Source organism: Schistocerca cancellata, chromosome 3 (genome assembly GCF_023864275.1).
Source record: "Schistocerca cancellata isolate TAMUIC-IGC-003103 chromosome 3, iqSchCanc2.1, whole genome shotgun sequence".
Lineage (NCBI taxonomy): Eukaryota > Metazoa > Arthropoda > Insecta > Orthoptera > Acrididae > Schistocerca > Schistocerca cancellata.
Genome location: NC_064628.1, coordinates 951,559,746 through 951,580,449, shown reverse-complemented (window position 1 = coordinate 951,580,449; position 20,704 = coordinate 951,559,746). Strand labels below are relative to the sequence as shown.

The 20,704-nt window shown below is 37.8% G+C and overlaps 1 protein-coding gene across 1 annotated transcript in view; it reads left to right on the top strand.

The window, feature by feature from the left end:
- Nucleotides 1–20,704, top strand: part of LOC126176014 (F-actin-uncapping protein LRRC16A) — a 573,185-nt gene that overhangs the window by 504,831 nt on the left and 47,650 nt on the right. Inside the window, exons 30-31 of the mRNA XM_049923133.1 lie at nt 16,774–16,960; nt 17,289–17,393. Coding sequence (XP_049779090.1) covers nt 16,774–16,960; nt 17,289–17,393 — 292 coding nt within the window. The remainder of the gene's footprint in view (nt 1–16,773; nt 16,961–17,288; nt 17,394–20,704) is intronic.

Here is a 20,704-nt window from a genome sequence, read left to right as displayed (position 1 = left end):
CCTTTTCTGCTCCTTGGAAATGTAAATATGCACAATATGCCTTCTGGCTCTCTCCATCAACTTCAATCTTGCAACTTTCACAGCAAGTAGGAAATAACTTTGCCTTATAAAGTGATCAAAAAGGCAGATAATGCAGCATTCACACTTTGTTTGCTATAATATCCTGGAAGAATATAGACTGATCACCTTAATCATGTGTTACTGTGTGCTTTCCTCTCTTAACCAGCAGAAATGACCTACATGAATGATGACTGAAGATGTGTCATTTTGTATTGAGAATTATTTAGCTAGTTTAGCTTATGTTCAAGAGCCAGATGTCCATTGAAGACTGTATTCTTTCAGTACTACAAGTTTGTAATGCAAATAACAACATTGTATAACTTTTTGAACTGTGTGAAATATTCCACACCATACTTCATGTGGTATATTAAAACCAAGCACTAGGGTTTTATTTTCACTGATATTTTCCCTTTTATTTCCAAAATCAGTAAAATATGAAATTACTTTTTCTCATTGAATAAACAAAAATTCCTTTTGGCTAGATAATAGTCAATGGCATGAATAACTTAGGAATGACCTATTAACAACAACTTGTATTACTTATAGCAGTCAGAAAGTTCCCTATACAAGTGATGAGTTCAGGAGGCACTTCTCATACTTCATGAAATTAGCCTGCTGTAGGTGTCAGTGCAGGAGTTACATTGCATGAGTAGCACATTACATATATTTTCTATGACAACAAGAGAACTTGTGGTACCATTTGGAAGCTTCCTTCTTAGTCTAGTACAATCTTTCCTGTGTAAATAACATTTATGTGATTGACTCAGGGTGTTACTTCTGAATGGAGAATGGTGTTCCTTAAGGAAGCGTTTAAATTATCTGACTTTTGCTGTCATCAGTGATGGTGATCAATTAACTTTTCTGAAACTGAGCTTGGCCCCTGTTAATAGTGGCTTACTGTCAGTAAGGCAAATTACGGCACTGACATGCTTAATTGTGCTATTGAGAATGCTGAATTATGAGTTAGTGAAACCTATATTTTGCCACCTATACAACTTCCCTAGGCACAAGACATGCTTCCAGTTATCAAGCTTTTTTCCTCAAGTTATCTCAACATTCTTAAAGAAATCATTTATTTTTTTTTAGCTGAATATTCCATCAGTGTTTGGCAGAACATAGAAATAATATCAAATGTTCTGCAAAATTATATTTATTTGATCACAAACTGACTTTGGCTGCTTAGGCCATCTCTAGTCACAGCAGAATGTCACAAACATAGATAAAATGACATCTGACATGCACAGATATAATTTACACAGTATGTGCAAGAATAATTATGTAGAGTCTTTACATAGGAAAATGGTACACTTGTTATGCAGAAACTGTTACTTTAACGGAAAAGAAAACAAAGTTTTTGTGTAGAGATACATTTAACAACTGATAAAAGATAAAAGTCCACCCCGATAGCTGAGTGGTCAGCGTGGCGGTCTGTCATGCCAAGGGGCCCGGGTTCGATTCGTAGCTGGGTCGGAGATTTTCTCACCTCAGGGACTGGTGTTGTGTTGTCATCATTATCATTTCATCGTCACCATTGGAAGGCAACAGGAAACCACCACTGGAATCACCTCCCTAGACACTCATGCGGTGGACCTCTCTGACGAGGCTTGCCCCATGACAAGACCTGCCGCAAGGCAGAACACAAAAGTGAAAAGATAAAATTTGAATTTACAATTTAAACCTAATACCTGTAACTAAAATTTCATTTGACAGAGAGGGGGGGGGGGGAGTAGCTTCAGTTTGATCACTTAATACTAAACTAGCAATCTGTGTCATATGTTTGTTGATGTCCAGTATTTCCAGTTGGGTAATGTTTTGCTTTTCTTTACAGAATGTAAATCTTCACATTCAACATCATACGAGTGGTTTTCTGTTAAAAGATGACTGTCTTTCTTTCTTAATCTCCAGATTTTCTCATGTCAGATAACCTAATGCCACAGTGCTTTCATGTGATTTAGACACACCACTCTGCACAAAGGTTGCAGTTTATATTTCTTGTTGAATTTTAAATTTGACATATTGTCAGTATTACAAAATGCAGGTCTATAGTTGTGAGCCTTTAACTCTTTTGTTAAGTTGTCTGAAATTTTGCCATTATACGGAACAATGCACCAGTTTTTGTAACTACTGACTCAGTTCCTATTTGCCAGTGCACAGAAGTGTTGTTTCACACATTCAAGGATCACTTATTTAGCATTTACAGAAAAACTGTATCTACAGATGCAGTAAACTCTGCAAGCTCCCAGAAGCCACACAACCACAAACATTTAGGAGATAGACAAAATAATGTGAACAGTGATAGTAATGGGATGGTTGTGTTTGACAGCCAACAATGCAGGTAAGGCACGTGTCACACTGGACTGAGTCTTCCCTTCTCATCCCGTATGGTAAGTCTCCCTTGACCTGTGGTTCTGGGTGGCTTTCCCAAAATCTACCCCTTTTCCTAGACCTCTCCAGTCCTTTTCCTTCACCCTTCTTTCTTCCCCTTCAACCGTTCCAACTGAAGAAGGAGCCACTGGCTCCGAAAGCTTGCTAGTCACGACAGTCTTTTATGTGTGTGTTCTGCCGCCACTTGGTGAGTAGATTTTTTATCTATCCAGCTAAATAATCTATCCCTTTCGTAATTGGACAGATAAAAAATCTACTCACGAAGAAAAAGCAGCAGCAAGAGAACACAGATATAAAGGTATTTAAATTTGCAAGTTTTCAGATCTAGTGGCTGCTCCTTCTCTAAGAAGGGTTGAAGGGGAAGGAAGAGGGGTGACAGATAAGAACAGATAGCTAAGTGCATAGATGTGGGTGGAGGGGATAAAGGTCACAAAATAAAAGATACAGAAAACAAACAGGAATCGTTGCTGAGGAGAAATGCTAAGATCAAAGAAAGTTACATAAATTAAGGCCAGGCGAGTGGCAAGAACCAAGGAATGTTGTAATGCCAGTTCTCACCCGCAGAGTTCTGGGGTACTGGTGTCTGGGATAAGAATCCAGATGGCACTGAGTAGCATTCTCTGCAACAGGATATTGCATCTTGCCTCTATACAGCCTCTGCCTACACCCATTCATCCTAAGTGATAACTTGGTGGTAGTCATGCCAATCTAAAAGGTCGAAGAATGTTTGCATAACTGCCGGTGCAGGACATGTCATGTTATTTTAGTTGATATAAATCCATCCTTTTAATAATTTTGCAGATTAACAAAGAAACATTTGACCTTTGCTCGTCATCTTTGAATGGAAAACCCCTCATGTGGTGTAAAATGTGAACTTTTACATTCTTCAGAGGAAAGTGTTCTTTACAGAAAAACAGAGAGATTACCTTATTGTAAATGCTGGGAACTGACAAACATATGACACAGAATGTCAGCTTAGTATTAAATGGCGAAACACATTTCCCAACAGTGAGGTGTCCAGGTTGGAATACAAACAATATTTTAAAAAGGCTAGATCGCTACTCACAGTTAAAGATGACACGTCGCAGATTGGCATGGCAAAAAGACTGTTACATATGAGCTTTTGGTCCAAGCCTTCTTCAGAAAAGAAAAACACCACGTTGAGTCGCAGATTGGCATGGCAAAAAGACTGTTGCATATGAGCTTTTGGTCCAAGCCTTCTTCAGAAAAGAAAAACACAAAACACTTTCACACAAGCAAGAGCACCTGATACACACATGAACGCTATCTCCGATCACTCTGACCAGAATAGTTTTGGTTGGAAAGGGTGAAGATAGAAGACATATGAGCGTGAGGCACGATTGCTTGTGTGAATGTGTGTGATTTTTCTTTTCTGAATAAGGCATGGGCTGAAAACTCGGATGTAATGAGTCTCTTTGTCATGCCTGTCTGCTTCTGAAAATGCGATCTTTACAGTGAGCAGCAATGTGTTCTTTCCATAACAGTGTTCAAATGCAGTTTCTTTTTCCCACCTTCGTTAAATGAAGTTTTAGTTACAGGAAACAGATTAAAATTGGAAATTCAGCTATTTTTCACAAATTTTTAGATCTATCTACAAATAAAAAGTTTGTTCCCCTTTTAAAATGAAAAATCTTATACTTTTCTTTGTCAAAACTGTATATGTTATCAATATTGCATTTTGTGTGTAAATAATATCTATGTAAGTCACGCATCATTTATTCTTATTTGTGACATTTGGTTATCACATGAAAATGACATAAGAAGCTGACAGCCTGTTCATGACCAAATAAATATAATTTTGTAGAACATTAGGAAGTGCTTTCTATCCATCATCATCATCATCATCATCATCATCTTCGCTCAAGCATAAGCCAAGGCCTCTGCCCCTACTTTTTTTCTTATGGTACCCATCATCTCCTCATTCTTCCTGCTTAATATTAAAATCATTTATTAAGTGTGATGACATTAACCTGGCTTTCAGAACTGAGAACTGTACTTGGGGAGGAAAGTGAGAGAGGGAGGTTGCGGGGGTGGGGGTGCCACTGAGGCACTAGAATGAGAGACAAAGATGGTGGTGAAAGGGGGGGGGGGAGTAGTCATAGGTGTAATTCCTTTTTAACCTTCTTCAGTCTAACCCCCCCCCCCCCCCCCCACTCTTTCCTGACGAAGGAACTAAAAGTTTCAAGAGCTGGGATAATGTTGTCACTTTTATGTGCATGTGTCAGCAGCACTGAATTTTTCACCAAGTATTCTATCTGGTGTACAACAGTTTACCAAAACTGTGTGTCAGCACATTAAATGTTTACTAAAGAAATGAACAATGAATTCTTTGGAACATGTCACGGGAGAAACGACTAAGTGTATTTGTGAAATGTACATTAACTCACTTTCCCTACTGAATTTAGTGCTCTGTACAGATGAAAGTGCACATAACACCTGCAGGAAAAGTAATGAATGTGCACTAAAGCTAGTAATGTGGTCAGATATAACAGCAGTTGGTTTGTATAAATATATTTACAGTAAATTCGTGTGGATTTGAGCATATTTTGTAGGTTTGTATAAATATATTTGCAGCAAATTGGTGTGCATTTGAGCATATTTTGTAAACACTTCTAGTTGCTTCTTCTGTTATGTCTTAGATGTGCATCAGTGCATTTGTTATAGATTGCTGTAAGAAACATTGAAAGTGATGATACACACAGTTCTTAGCGAGTATTCAGACAGTAGAATAATAACTGGTAAACTGTTTTTGATTATGAGGAAATTACATGTCTATCTGGAAATTCCCAGTACTTATTGCTTTTTTAGCACTACAGTTGCGCAATCTGTGAAACATCCAAAAAAACATGGGACGATATTCGTCATGAAACGTTTGTATGTGACAGTGCGTCCAGTGGTGTTATGTGCATTTGTTATGTAAATATTAAGTGTGTATTAAGAACAACTTTGCTTTTCCAAGGTGGAGTATGCGTGCCTCATATGGTCCAGATCCACACATGGCAAGAAAGTCAGTACAAACCTAAATGACATTTGCAGGCTAACAACAGTACATGTGAAACCCACACCAGTTGGGAAGCCACTGTGTGTAAAATGACCAGATTGTCAGATCCTGAATCCCAAAGAATTGCCCATGTGCATACACAAAAAGGTAAAACAGTTTTTAGATGAGTTCCACCCCCTATCAAGTGGATCTGGCAGACTTATTCCCATGAGTGATTCCTTAATACTGAGCTAAATGAGCCCCTGAAGTACTACCCTGCCTAACAAGAAATGCCCAGTTGCAATACATCAAGTTGGACGATTTGGAGAATGCCAAATCACATGAGAGTGTGACTGGGGTTGACTGGAGGGAGGAGGGGGGAGGGGGCATTGGACATCATCTACAATATCCGAACTGCACCATAAGATGTGCCCATGACTATTTGTGGTTTGACAAGAAAGTAGCACTGTAGCACTGGACGTGGCCCAATATTAGGCTGAAAAACTAAAGATAAATTTTCCAGGAATGAAAAAGTAAGACAGAGTAAAATAAGTGTGTAAATAAAAAGTGACTGGAAACACTATTTTGCTTGACACGAGTACTATTTTTTAAAAATGGGCAACACTTACAGGTTTTCATCACATTCAGAAGTCAAATGAATTAATCGCACTGAAAGGAAATGAACAAACTGATGGGAATGAAACTGATGAATATTTAATGATGAGGAATGGTGTCAGTGCGAATTTGTATACATCCCTTGTGACAGGTTCAGTCTCCATCCCCTGTGGATTCTTTTCTATCAGTGCTGGTACTCCCACATTGTCCTCAGGAGATCTCCTGGTAATAATGCTAGGAAGTCACTGGTGGATAGATCAGTGAGTTTGGGTTATGTATTGGAGGTGATGTGTGTTCAGATGGGCATGGAGTTTAGGTGACTGTTCATGTTAGAATCCTGATCTGACACAGACTTTCAATTGTCATGACATATTCATTACATTCAAAATTGTTTTACGAATGATTGAAAGAAGGCCAATAACTGTTTGAAAATGTTGCATTAGATCAAAAGTTTAACAGTTGTGAACTTTGAAAGAATAGAGAATCCTTTCATCAGTGATTGATTGTCTTCACTCTTAATATCATTGTACAGTGATTACAGAAGGGCCAAAAATTCCAGAAATAGTGTTTTCTGTCAGTGAATGCTTGCAGTAACGTGATTCAGATAGCATATTATAACACTTACTTCTTTAAATCAAATTACAGTTAGTGATGGTTCAGCAGTTAAACTCACTGATTAGTGAAGAAACCCATGACAAATGCCTGGTTCATTAAGTTTTTTATATAACATAGAACATTCATTTTGGAAGTATGTAAAAATTACAAAAAGAGACAGAGAAATGGTGGTTTGTACTTACTTTTAGAAGAAACAGCTTCCTGGACTAGTGCAGCCCACTAAGATAGAGGGGCAGAGAGATGAAGAGAAAAATAAAAGTTAATTAGTTAGTAACAAGATTGTGATAACCAAAATGTAAGAAATGGGTGGAGGGGAGGGGGCAGGTAGATGCTAAATGACATTGAGTACAAGAGGTTGGTAGGATGAGAGGGAGGTATGGTGGAGAGTAAGTTCTCATCTCCAGAATCGAGGGAAATAAGCCACACTGGTTTATCATTTGATCACAAACTTTTTTCTGGTCTTCCTTCCATGGCCTGAACATGTCAAAATGATGAAAACATTTATGCAGTCATCAACAAAGATTGGTAATGGACCATTGAAGAAATTGTGGAGGTGTTGAGAGTGACTTGGAGTTCAGTACAGCAGACTGAGAGAGAAGATTTGGGAACGAAAAGGGCGGCTGCCGAATTCGTGCCACAATTGCTGACTGCTGTACAAAAGCAAAGCTGCAAGAAAGCATGCTGTACTTTGAAAGAAGGGCCCCAAATTTATGCAAACATATTTTTAAAAGTTATTGCAGATGTCAAAACTTGGTGCTGTACTTAACAATCCTCAATAATCATCATCATCATTATTATTATTATTATTATTATTATTATTATTATTATTATTATTATTATTATTACTATTTTCTAACTCCAGTTTCCTGGGTGTGGAGTACAAGCACTCGCCATCTCCTTCTGTATCCACACGTTTTCTGTTCCAGGACAGAATCCTATTTGTGTCCTTTCTCCTTCCGCATCTGATCTTACAGTCTCTACCCAGCATTTCCTTGGCCTTTCCCATGGTCTTCTTCCTACTACGCTCATATTGAAATACCTTTTGGCAGGTCTTTGGCTGTTCATACTCATTATGTGCCCATACCACTGAAGCCTGCATTTCTTTATGACACTGGTAACAGGAACTTCAATACCAGCCGCTTTTCTGTTCACCTTATTCCTGATTTTGTCCTTTCTAGTGTTTGATTCATAGTTCTAATGAATCTCATTTCTGTTGCCCGAGTTCCGCTGAGGTCATTGTTTAGTAGGGTACACATTTCTAAACCATATGTTAGGACTGGTACAAAATAGGTATGGTACTTCTGCTTTTCATGGCATTTTATCATCCCAGAGAGGATTTCTGATTTGACTGTAAAAATTGGATGTTTTCTGTGTCCTGCTGAGTATTTCCTGCGTAATGGTGTTGTCTTTCACGATCATTCTACCTAAGTACTTGACACAGATTCTCCTTTGACTCGTTACAGAACTATACTTGAGGTCATTCCTTGCCTGTTGATGGCCATTTCTACTGTCTTTTTTACTTATTTTTAGTCCGAAATTTTTGAATATGTTGTTCCAATCATTAAGTTTCTTCTGTGCTTCAGATTCTGTCTCTCCCCATACTATCAAATCATCGGCAAAAGCCAGGGCATTTGATTCGCTGTGGCATAGTCCATTTCAAGGAAAAACTGGAAAAAAAATCTTACCTTCATAGTCTTGGACGTTGTTGAATTTAGCACATGTTAAAATGAAAGACTAAGTAAGGAACACGTATTTTTTCGTATTCTCCAACAAAATTCCTGCTCTGAGATACAGCCCTCCAAAGATGACATTGCACATACCATTTTAAAGATGCAAATTTTGGAAAATTTTTTAAATGCTGTATCTCTGGAACATTCCTTTATGATTACAAAGAAATCCTCCATTTGGACTTGCCTGTCAGAGTTCTTTTACTATAGCATTCTGAACTTTTTTTAAATTATTGGATTTTTTTTTTTTCAAAATGCCAATCAATAAAATTTTGATTTTTTTCTTTTAATTAGTTAATTAATATAGTTTTACATTCCCTGGAAAGGAGAGCTTCCACTTTCAGGTTGAACAGGTTTTATAAACAACTGAAATTTTTGCCATACATAAAACCTGTTTTATTACCACATTATCACATAATAGGCTGATAAAAATCAAAACCTAGCCTGATTGAACATAATTTTAGTTTTGAAAGATGAGGAAGGGACTCAGATTTCAAGCATTTTAAATGGTTCCAAAATGTATGTGAAAGGTCCAAAGACCTAAAGGTTTCAATTTATACAACTTCTGTGCATTTCTTGATTTCTGTACCATGTACTTTGATACTGATGGAATGTGGTTCAAACTTGTTTTATTTGAAAAATTCTCTGAAATAATAGTTAAAACTTGCACCTTTTCACTGTAGGTTGCATAATATTCAATAACTGAATTGATATTTGTGAAAAATTCCTGGCAAGAGGTGCAAGAGTGCTTTGGTTCAATTTCTACTGAAGATGGAATTTCTACTTTGAAGCGTGTGCTCAGTTTTGCTGTAGTGTATTCCTCTGTAGCTTTAGTAACTCCTCTGCACTTTCTTGATGCATAGAACTTATGACTCGACTTCACTGACCATGGTTTCTTAATAGGACTAATACCTACCTCTGTAACTGACTGATTTGGTGTATTTAATTCTTCCTCTGTTGATGCAAAATCTGCATCATCTGCAGCGTGGGAGGCTTCACCTTGTTCAGATACTATCATTGTTGTTATTCTTTCAAAACATTTAGAACACAAAAAGTCATCACTGGAAACATCTTCACTTTGAAACAGAGACTTCAAATGAGAACACTTATTCTCAACCTGAACAAAGTTACCTTTTTTTATTAAAAAAAAAAAAAAAAAAAAAAAAAAAAAAAAAAAAAAAAAAAAAACACATTTATGCAAATAGTTTGCACACTTCACTTTCCTGTGGCCCCAGTCAGAAGACATTTCAAACAGTCCTTTTTACAAAACACACCACAGCTGTGTCAACTGTCAAATTCCCCTCGAGAACACAGAACTCACTGAATGGTCTCAGATTTCTTAGAACCTTGGAGGCCTGTATCTTGGGGTAGAATTTTTTTGAAGAAAACAAAAAAATACGTGTTTCTTACTTACTTTTAACAGAGACTATGAATGTACCCCCCTGAGGAAGTGATTGGATTATGCCCTGTCTATTTTCTTGATAAGTTTTATGTTCGTTTCCATTACTATTACAAACTTCCTTGTTGGACACCCCTCTTTGTTTCAGACTATTCTATCATCCATTGCCAGATGGGATACAGCTGTAACGCTTTTGGTATAGCATATTGACTTTATCGATTAGGTACTTTCGCACTTTTAAGTCTTCCAAACATTCCCATATCTTGTATCAAGGAACACGATCCTCAATCAAAGCAACAATCAAGCCAGTAGAAGACATCAAGTTTACGTCTTCCCGAGAAAGCTAGTCAGGTGAAGTCAAACATTAAGACAATGATGATTTCTTTTTACATTGTGAGAAGAGTCGTCTATTCATAATTTGTTCTGCAGGGTCAGACAGTTAATTGGGCTTTCTGTTGGGGAATTTTGAAAAGATTGTGCAATAGTGTGCAACAGAAATGGCTTGATTTGTGGCTGTTAGGTGACTGGTTTTTCCATCATTACAGTGCCCCTGCTCATACAGCCCTGGCTGTATGACAGTGCTTGAACAAAAATGGTATGACCCCTATCCTTTACCCACCCCCACCCCATATTCATCTGACATTGCCCCATGCGACTTTTTTTATTTTGTTTTCTAGAATGAAAAGAGACATGAAAGGAAAACGTTTTGCTGATGTTGCTGAGGTGAAGAAAAAGACGACGTAGGTACTGTCTAGCATCACAAAATATGAATTTAAACAATGTTTTGAAAAATGGAATACAAGATTAGGCAAGTGTGTAATAGTGCAAGTGGAAAGTACTTGAAGGGGTCAAAGGTTTGAGCTCAAAATATGAATAAATAAGGTAAAAAAGGTTTGGTTACTTTTGGTCACCCCTTGTGTTAGATGCCTAATCTGATACCATCTTTGGCAGCTTTTCATTCATATTTGTCTCACTTGCTCCCCACAACAGATGTCTCTCACTCTACCTTAGCATCTGAGTGACATAGCATATCCCACCCCCTCCCACTTTTGCAACTAGTACCTTTCAATCTGAGATTTTAATGAAGGTATGCCTCCTCCCTTATTGTATGACAATTTCTTTCCCCATCCTGAACAAAACTGAATAGTCAGAGAAGGAATTTGAATTATGTTTCTTGTCCATAATGAATTAATTCCTCAAGCACTACTATGACTGCTTATTGCTACTTTATCCTGAACGAGTTATGTAACAATATCTGCTGGGACTGGTATCAACAGTCGCCTGAAAAATATGTCTTCCACCATGTCCTTTCATACTGATGGAATTTATTGTAATTTTTGGTGAAAATGCCAAAAAAGTGCTTCAACACAATCCGTACTGATAGGATTTGATAGCTTATGTTATTATAATATTATTATTAGTTATTTAATTGCAGTTGCTATCAAAATTTAATCATCACTGCAAGCTGTTGTGCTCATTGCTGAGCATCATGAACCAAGTGTTTCCATCCTGGATGGTTACCAGTTCCTCCTAGGAGCTTATTGAAGAGGAAGTCAGTAGACCTTGATTTCATGTATCCACCTGTTCACTGCTCTTCCTCTCAGTCCCTTGCTCTCTGTCTTCCCTCCCATGATTATTTTCTCTAGATTTTCTCCACCTCTTCTTGCAATACGGTCAAAGAACCGGAAAATTTTTTGGTTGACACAAGAAGGAACAATGCCTGGAGATATTGAGCTGCTTAGTTTTTCTTCTGCTGGTCCATTTCATGTGCAGCATCATGTACCAGCACACCAGCACCAGAACTCAAACGCATCAGTATGCTGCTTTTTTTCTGGCCTTAAGAGTCCACATTTTGCAACTATAAAGAAAGTCGTAAAATGTTAAGTGTTTCAATAAGCCAGATCTTTGTGCTGTTCTTTATTGCTCTTTTCTGCCAGATCTTGATGAGCTGTTGCCCTATTGTGATCCATCGTCTTATCCCATCGTCACAGCTCCACATGTTGCATGTGGTTGATGTAAGATGGGTGAAAGAATGCACGATTCCTAGATCCTTTAATCGACCTGATATTGGGACCTCTATCAATTATCGTGAGTTTGGACCTGCTGAGATTGATGTCTAACACACATGATAGACCATTGTTCTTTACTTTTGTGTGTAGCTCAGAAGTTTATCTTCAGTGCTGATTAAGTGCACAGTGTCATGGTTGTTAATAATCCCTCCACCAACTGAAGTGCCTTTAGTCTAACCATCAACAGGAGACAACCCTTTCTAACACCTTTTGACACACTGAAGAAATCAGGTGTGCCAGTGCTTGTTGTCACAACAGTGAGGTGATTGTTGTACAGACTTTTGATCAGTCCTATCAAGTTTGGGGTACAGCAACCCTGCAGGCACCAGTAATAATTTTTTCCAGACAACAAAGTCAAAAGCTATCCCATAGTCCAGTAGGCAGATGAAACAGGAACACACAACTCATGATTTCTCAGTTATTTCTTGTATGTTGAAGATCCGTTAACAAGTGCCTTTCCCTTCAACAAAACCTGTTTGTTCTATGGATGTATGAGGATGAATGTATAGCTCTGAACACAGGCTCAAGATGAAGAACAAAATTTTACTTGTAAATGATTAATGGAAAATCTCATATAGAGATGTGAAACAAATACTAACAAAGAGATAGAGGGGCTGGCCAGTACTTACCTCAGCTCAGTACAGCCGATAGATACACACAAAACAAAACCGAAAATTTATGTTCCTAGCTTTCGGAACAAATGTTCCTTCATCAGGGAGGAGAGAGGGGAAAGAAAGGGAAGAAGGGAAAGGAGATTCAGTTACTCACAACCCAGGTTATGAAGCAACAGGGAAAGGAAAATAGGGAGGGTAGCAAGGATGGAGGCATGGTTGTCAGAGGGAAGCCAAAGATATTCTACTGTAAGTACTGTGCCAGCTTCAAACCAAAGAGGATGCATACAGAAGTAAAGAGGTATATAGTATAAAGATAAACACAACTATGCAGGATGAAAAGATGCGTGAATGGCTAAGAGGAAAGGGAAAGAGGAGAAGACTGAAGAGTAAATGGGAGTGAGGTTGTTTAACGTAGGTTCAGTCCAGGGGGATGGCGGGATGAAAGGATGTGTTGGAGGGTTGGACTGAACCCCCCATCCATCCATCCACACATCCTTACATCCTTTCATCCCGCCATCCCCCTGGACTGAACCTACGTTAAACAACCTCACTCCCATTTACTCTTCAGTCTTCTCCTCTTTCCCTTTCCTCTTAGCCATTCACGCATCTTTTCATCCTGGATAGTTGTGTTTATCTTTATACTATATACCTCTTTACTTCTGTATGCATCCTCTTTGGTTTGAAGCTGGCACAGTACTTACAGTAGAATATCTTTGGCTTCCCTCTGACAACCATGCCTCCATCCTTGCTACCCTCCCTATTTTCCTTTCCCTGTTGCTTCATAACCTGGGTTGTGAGTAACTGAATCTCCTTTCCCTTCTTCCCTTTCTTTCCCCTCTCTCCTCCCTGATGAAGGAACATTTGTTCCGAAAGCTAGGAACATAAATTTTCGGTTTTGTTTTGTGTGTATCTATCGGCTGTACTGAGCTGAGGTAAGTACTGGCCAGCCCCTCTATCTCTTTGTTAAAATTTTACTTGTGTGGGATATGAGAGCAGTAGTTCAGTAGCTGGAGCAGTTTCTGACTGACCCTTTCTTGTGTTTGGGGGATAAAGAGAGACTCAGTCATTCTTATGGCCATTCCCCAGTTTCTCATATTATTATACACAATGAATGCCGCACATAAACCTCTTCCTGCCCCATGTCTTTGATCATCTCCCCAGATATACTGTCTATACTAGAGGATTTATAATTCTTCAGATGTTGAATTGTGTTCTATATTTCGCTATGAAAGATTGTAGGTTACAGTGTAATTTGCTCAACTGCTTGATTGTCCATACTGTTATTAATTCCAGAGTACAACTTTTCACAGTACTGTTTCCACCTCACAATAAAGTCTTCATTAACTCCAATTGAATTACCACTCTTGTCTTTACCACCCGCTCACAAGAATTAACTGGTCATGCTATTGACTTCTTGAAGAGATCACATACTTGATTGTGATTATGATGCTGTTCTCTCTCCTTACAGATTTTCTTAATGAAATGTGTTGTGTCCTTTCTACAATTCTGTCGTATTTTGCACAGATTCTTATATCCGTCTTGATTATGAATAGTGTGGACTGTGATATCCAAGGATGTTTTGTACTGTGTGACTGTTGTGGTGTCAGAAGTTACAAGCAAATAACCTTCCTCTTTTGATCCAACATTAATGACACTGCTGCTTCTTATCGAGACTTATGTTGTGGAGTTGTGGCCTTAGAAGCTCACCAGATTCCCAAAGAGCTCCATTGTTTGTGTATATTAGTCATCTGTCTCCACTTTTCTCAGTAGATTTAGTTTAATCCGCACTTTAACGAACAGCACACTGCAATCATTTGCAGAGTCACTTCCTGGAAAGGGTCTTACAGTCTAAGACTGAAGTCTTCCACTGTTTTCATATAAGGATGAAGTCAATCTGGTTTGTAAATATATCGTCAGGTGATGTCTAAATGTACTGTTGTCTTGGGTGAGGTTGAAACATAGTGTTACAGTTGGTCATGTCATTACACATGCAGAAATCCAGTAACTACTTGCATCATTCATTTCTCCCACCTAGTAGACTATGAAGTCCAATCACAGATTGAGTCATGGGTGGATCTCCAGTTTTGGCATTGAAGTTTCCTTGAATTATTGCCAGCTCTTCATTGGGTATCTTACTCAGGACATCTTCCAGTTGTTCGGAGCACTCCTGTATCATGTCATATGATTCTACAGCAGTATGAAAATTGATCTGAATGATTTTAAGTTTACACAGAGACGCAATCAGTTTGACAGATGTCACCCTGTCAGTAATGGGTTCGTAATCTGTAACACAATTCTTTACATTCCCAGGAGTGACTATCACAACAACATTCTCACTTTGGTTGCTACTCCCCAAAAAGTATGCATTGTTCCTTCGTTGGGTCATGAAATTGCCACTTCCTTTGTAGTGAGTCTCAGCAAACCCAAGGATATCCAGTCGTAAACACTCGCATCTGTCTCTACTATGGGAAGTTTTCCCCTCTTTCCCCTCTGAAATAGTCCACAAACAATCTGTAGTGTTGGTCTATGGCTTCTCTCAGTCCTGACTCCTTCAGGAGATCTGACAGCAGCGACAATTTAGAACTGAGCAGATCCATAGGGGTTATTATAGGAAAAATTTCAGTGGTCATTTCCCAGCGCCTTCCACTGATCTCCATATTATGTCTGCTCATTGGGATTGATTAACCAACCCTCCACTGAGTTTCCCAGCTCAACAGGGGCACCAAGTATAGGTAGGTGACAGAAGGTAGGAGAACTCTCTTTCTGAGCTTCTTGTATTCACATATTATTCCCATTGTTGCCACAGTCTATAGCCATTCACAGAGATCCCCAGGTCAATCCTAGCCCCCAAAAGTTCGTTACAAAAGCAAATTTTGCAGTGTCCTTAAGGGAAATGTGATGGAGTGGGTAATGATAACTTCACCAAAGTAGTTGTCAAATACACTTTGTCATTAAACGTGCAGTGTAATCAGTGTGTTAATATTAGGGCAGTATGCAGAACATCTCGATTAAAAACACAGTTTACCCACTTTTTCTGCTTTGATTTTTTGTGTTATTGATCTTGGAAATTTCTGGACAGACCAAAGTAATCACAAACGACTGAAAAAAACTAAAGTAGTATAACTACCTACCTCTTCTCTTCTTAGCATAGGGTGACACAGTATCAAAACAATTTTATATTTAAAGTAGACGGATAAGTAATTGTGCTGTATTCAACTCGACATCTTTCTATTGCCGATTTCCATAGGGAAACTGGTATAACCCTCTCATCTTCTTTCTCTTTTTTTCAGTCCTTGCCTTCAGTGATCTTGTTTCTATTATATCAGCCTACTGAATGCCGTGCACTAGAAAAAAAAACTTCCGACCTTCATCTGCGATGATTGCTTTTTTCCCAAAATTGCTGATGTCTGGTTTCATGACCCTTTTTGTATTAGCTGCTGTTTATACAGAATTTCTTCTACAGAAACAATGAAGTTGGATAAGTATAGTCTGTAATGTTATGATTGGTCGCAAATGCAAACATTATATATATTCAATTTTTTACTACAGTGTATTAAGAGGAAAGACAGATCACCATTGTCATTGATCATTGACTCAATAGCAGTTAATGATTCGTATTTGAAATTTAGTGTTTAGTTAACCCTTATAATTTGAAGAATTCTTTTCGGAATTGTACATGCCCCATATTTTCCTTTTTTTGTGTTTTATTCGTTAAATGAAGAAAACAAACACTGAAATCAAAGTGATGTATGTCTTCAGGTATTAAGCAGAAGATATCTGGTTTTGGAACTGCTGGGAAAATAAAATAAAAATATGATCAAAACATTTGACTATTAAGATTTCTGTTCCTCTCTGGAACAAAGTTTTAATAGTTGGCAGATGATCTGTCTTTCCAACTGCTATATTCTATTGTGAATATATTCCATTCTTGTCTTCTGTGGAGGCTCAAAACACTTTAGCTTCCTGCAACTATATTTATCAAGTCCAAGGTTTTCCACTTCCATGCATCACTGCCATCCTTAAAACATTGTAACATGTTAATCAGAAGGATTTCAGCAAAGTGTATTACTTGGCATCTCAGTGTTATCTACATCTTGACTTACATTGTAGAACTTGCTTCAGTGTGCTTTTACATCAAAATATGTCCTACTCTCACTGGCAGAAAGTTAAAAAGATTGAAGTAGTTCATTTTATCTTTCCTCACAAATTTTCCATAAATTTGTCTTCAAAATTATTTACTTCGTATACTTTCATTAGTAAGTAGTAGTAATTGAGTTTTCACCCTTAGGATGTGGATGCCGAAAAACCACCCTCTCCCATTGTGGCACCTGGTGTGAAACTGCGTTCCACAGGACTTGTGGAATCACTGCGTTCTCCTACTGAAAGTTTTCCAAAGGGAACCACAGCTGATGGTCCGAAGTCACCAGTTCTTAAGTCGACAACAAAAGACGCTTCCCTAAGGACAAATGACAGTAGTCAGTTTCAGTTGAATGCAATTACTTTGTCCATATAGTAGTACCAAATAGATAAATTTTATTTCATTAATAAATGTTCAGCATGTTGTTAATGTTGCGTAATATATTTTAAAATGTTTTATTATTTCCATCTTACATTATGTCTGAGTGATATAGAAACTATTGACAAAAATTGTGTAGCCCCTTTCCCAAAACATTTATGAAAATCTGTGATGTATTTCTGCATTCATTTCAAATGTGTTCAGTGAGAAATATCATTAGAGTTCAGTGAGTGTTGTTTGTAGTTGTTGACATCTGCAAAATTTTCATTTGTATTCTTCCATTTCAGCAACCTGCTGTGGTGGCAAACAGTGCAACAGCCGACAGAAACCACCTCCCCCCATTGCACCGAAGCCAAGACCATGGTCTGTTGTCGGAGGGGATCGGAAGTCAGGTTTGTATCCATTCAATGAATATCTGTTGAGCTTCCACAGCAGAGGAGCCTTCATCAGGAATTTTGTTAATGAAGAGGAAGAAAAGAAGTTAAGATGCTGAAAGGAAGAAAACTTACAAAATGGAATCACTCTCTCGTGTGTGTGTGTGTGTGTGGGGGGGGGGGGGGGGGGGGAGTTGATTTTATATAGGTGTGCTCTAAAGAGGATTCTAAGTTCGGTAGCTGAACTATGTTGTCCAGCCGAGCCTATTATTTATGGGTAGAAGCATGGTTTTTTCCCTCACTAATTTTTGTACAATTTCACAAGGTGGCTAGTAATTTTCCCAATATAATTCTCAAATTAATCGTTAAAGATTTCATTATGGTGGTTCTGAATTATTTACGGTTTCATTATTGAGGTTCTGAATTATTTACATGAATGGTAATGTACAAGTTACTAAAAACATCCTTTATTATTTTATTGTATTCCTGATTATGATTACATAACACATTACATTATCACTGGGCCCTCCTATCCTTGGTTTACTTCGTGGAAGAAAACATAGCACTTGCTACAATGTTCTTATTTCAATAGTTGTCTTGGTCATTGACAGTTGAAATTATAATCCAAAAAATCTCTCTGCATCAGCGGATGAACAGGGACCCAAATAGACCTTAAGATAGCATTTGATAGGTTCATGTGTATTAATTTCGATACTTGCAGTGACTGAATATTTCAATCTGTTGTCCAGAATGTCTTTCATTTTAATTTAGCAGAATATCTTCAAGAGCGAGGTACCCAGACTGTTTTAACCCTTTGTAGAGATAATTTTTGTGATTTTTTGCTCAATGCTGAAATGTTTGTATAGTTTGATTGAATTACATTAGCTGGATGAAATAAATCATTCAGAAGTGCAAATAACATGCGAGCATTACTTGGAGATGTGTGCTTTTCAATTTTTTGTACAACTAAAACACTAACTTTTGCAAAATTGAAGGCACCTCACTTTTTAGGGAGTATCTAAGTCCCTCAATAATTTTACTATATAGTTCAGCAACATGACCAGAAGCAATTATGTTCATTGTATCCTGCAGTTCTTTTATTGTTGAAACCAGCAAATGAGAATAGGGATAATCAGACCCTTCTAATTCCAAAACAATGCCTGCAATAAACTTGCACTGTGCATAACAAATGCTGCTGGCATTTAACGAGGTTGTGAAATCTGGCATCTTTCATTGCTGCCAACCAGTTTACTGTGGGAATAGATTTTAGTGACAGTTGTTTGAATGGAGGATACTGCTGTAACAGGCACCTTTAAACCAACTTCCTCATCTACTCAACACAGGCTCAGGATACAATGAAACCGACATATCTGGAAAGTTTTCATCTATGTATGAACGGTACAAGTGTTTGATTTTCCTTGACGTACAAAAACAGTTCTATGTTTTTGATACAATTACATTAAACTCTTTTAGATTCTTTTGCAAGATGTCACTGAGCAAACTTAATTTATGAGGCAAGTAAATGAGGTGAATTAAATGTTCTCCAATAATTTCCTTGAGTAGTTCACAACATGTTAACATATACGGGGCAGAATCAGTTATTATATAATTTACATTCTCATGATTAATTTCAAAAGCATGCAACACATTTAGGGACACTTGAGAACACATTCTGCTGTTCGAGTTATCTAGAGATGCACATTATAAGAAAAATATTTCTGGTTCAGATACTGGATCTTGCATTTGGATAAGGAGTGCAAATACACAACAGTCTGCAGAGTGTTAGTTTCATTGCAAATTAGAGAGCCAAGTCTTTGCAAATTAGAGAGCCAAGTCTGATTTCCCTTCTAAAGACTGTTTCATGCCTGCTAGTATTTTGTTCGCACAATGTGGAACGTATTGTTCCCTTAGTTCCTAACGAGTAGAAAAAAGTAAACTCAGTATCATCAAAAGCTCTTACAAATACTGGTAAGAACCAATACTCTAACAAAGGATATTACTGTATCCCGCTATTGCAGAATAATTCTCTAGCAACAAAACTTGAATGAGAGAAAAAAAAATCGAAAATAAATCTTAAGTTGCAAAGGAAATGCGCCGTATACAACAACAAAATGCAGTGCTCATACAAGCGTCTGCCAACAGCAAAGTGTGTCAAAGGCTTTAGGAAGACTATAATGCTTCATAACAGCAAATTGCCTCCAATGAGTGTGACGTGACAACCTGTTTAAATTAAATTCGTTTGAGCAGTTGCAGGCGGGCTCTTGCGCATGCCCAGTTGAGTCATGTATGAGCTGTACCTTCTTTCGTTTCTGGTTACAAAAGTATGGCTGGGCACCACGACTTAATATCGCCCCGGTTTGGAAATATAGTAAATCTGGCCCTGATGCCCAGAGCAGTCTGAGTTGTGGTGGGGAGTTGGGTCGTCTCCACGTGACGTGTGCTTACGTTCAGTGATTTTGTTGTTTCCTCTTCGTTTATTGCTCTCACGTTAAATGATAACGGATTTTGCGGCCGGGAGTTATCAAATGAATTAAAATACGTTTGCATAATTACGGAAGGCTACAATATGTTGTTAGTTGTAGATTTTATTTCTACATTCCTGACAGTCAAGCATTAATCGCCTTGCAGAACAATGAAGTTATTTTTGTCAGTTTGCTAAAGAGATTTGGATTTCATTAATCTTTTCTGCTTTATTAGAAACGAAGTGTTTAATTTCACACTATTGGCTAGTTTCAACTATTTGCTGCATTTCAACTTCACGTATGGCATTATGCCATAATAAAGAACCAAACATGAGATAATACAGTACTGGTACTCCAAGAAAATTTACATATGAATCTGGACATATGAATGTGCATTTTAAGCTGAATTATGCATTTTAGTATGGTTCACGAAATTCCGATGCTCTTGAAGTATCCTCTGATGTCTTGTTTTTGTTTTATAACATAATGTAAGATCTTTTAATGTTTACAAATCTTTAACATATTGCAGCGTGTCAGCAACTGTGAAATGTACAGCAAATAAACAATGTTTTCAGCCTTCAGTTGCAAGGTAATTTTATTCGTTTACCTAGGTTTCGATTCCAGTAATGGAATCTTCTTCAGAACCTGTTTTCAGTATACTTTTTTGTCTGTCCACAAGCTCCATATAATCTGCTTCCTTTTCTGAACTGGAGTGAAGGGGTGATTCTGCAATGTGACAGCAACTGCACCATCACTCATTTTTGGAAGGAAAAAAAAAACAATGCAATGGAAATAGGCCAACAAAACACACACAATGACATTACAACTCGGCAACAAAGCCGATGGCAGTGCAATATGACATAAAAA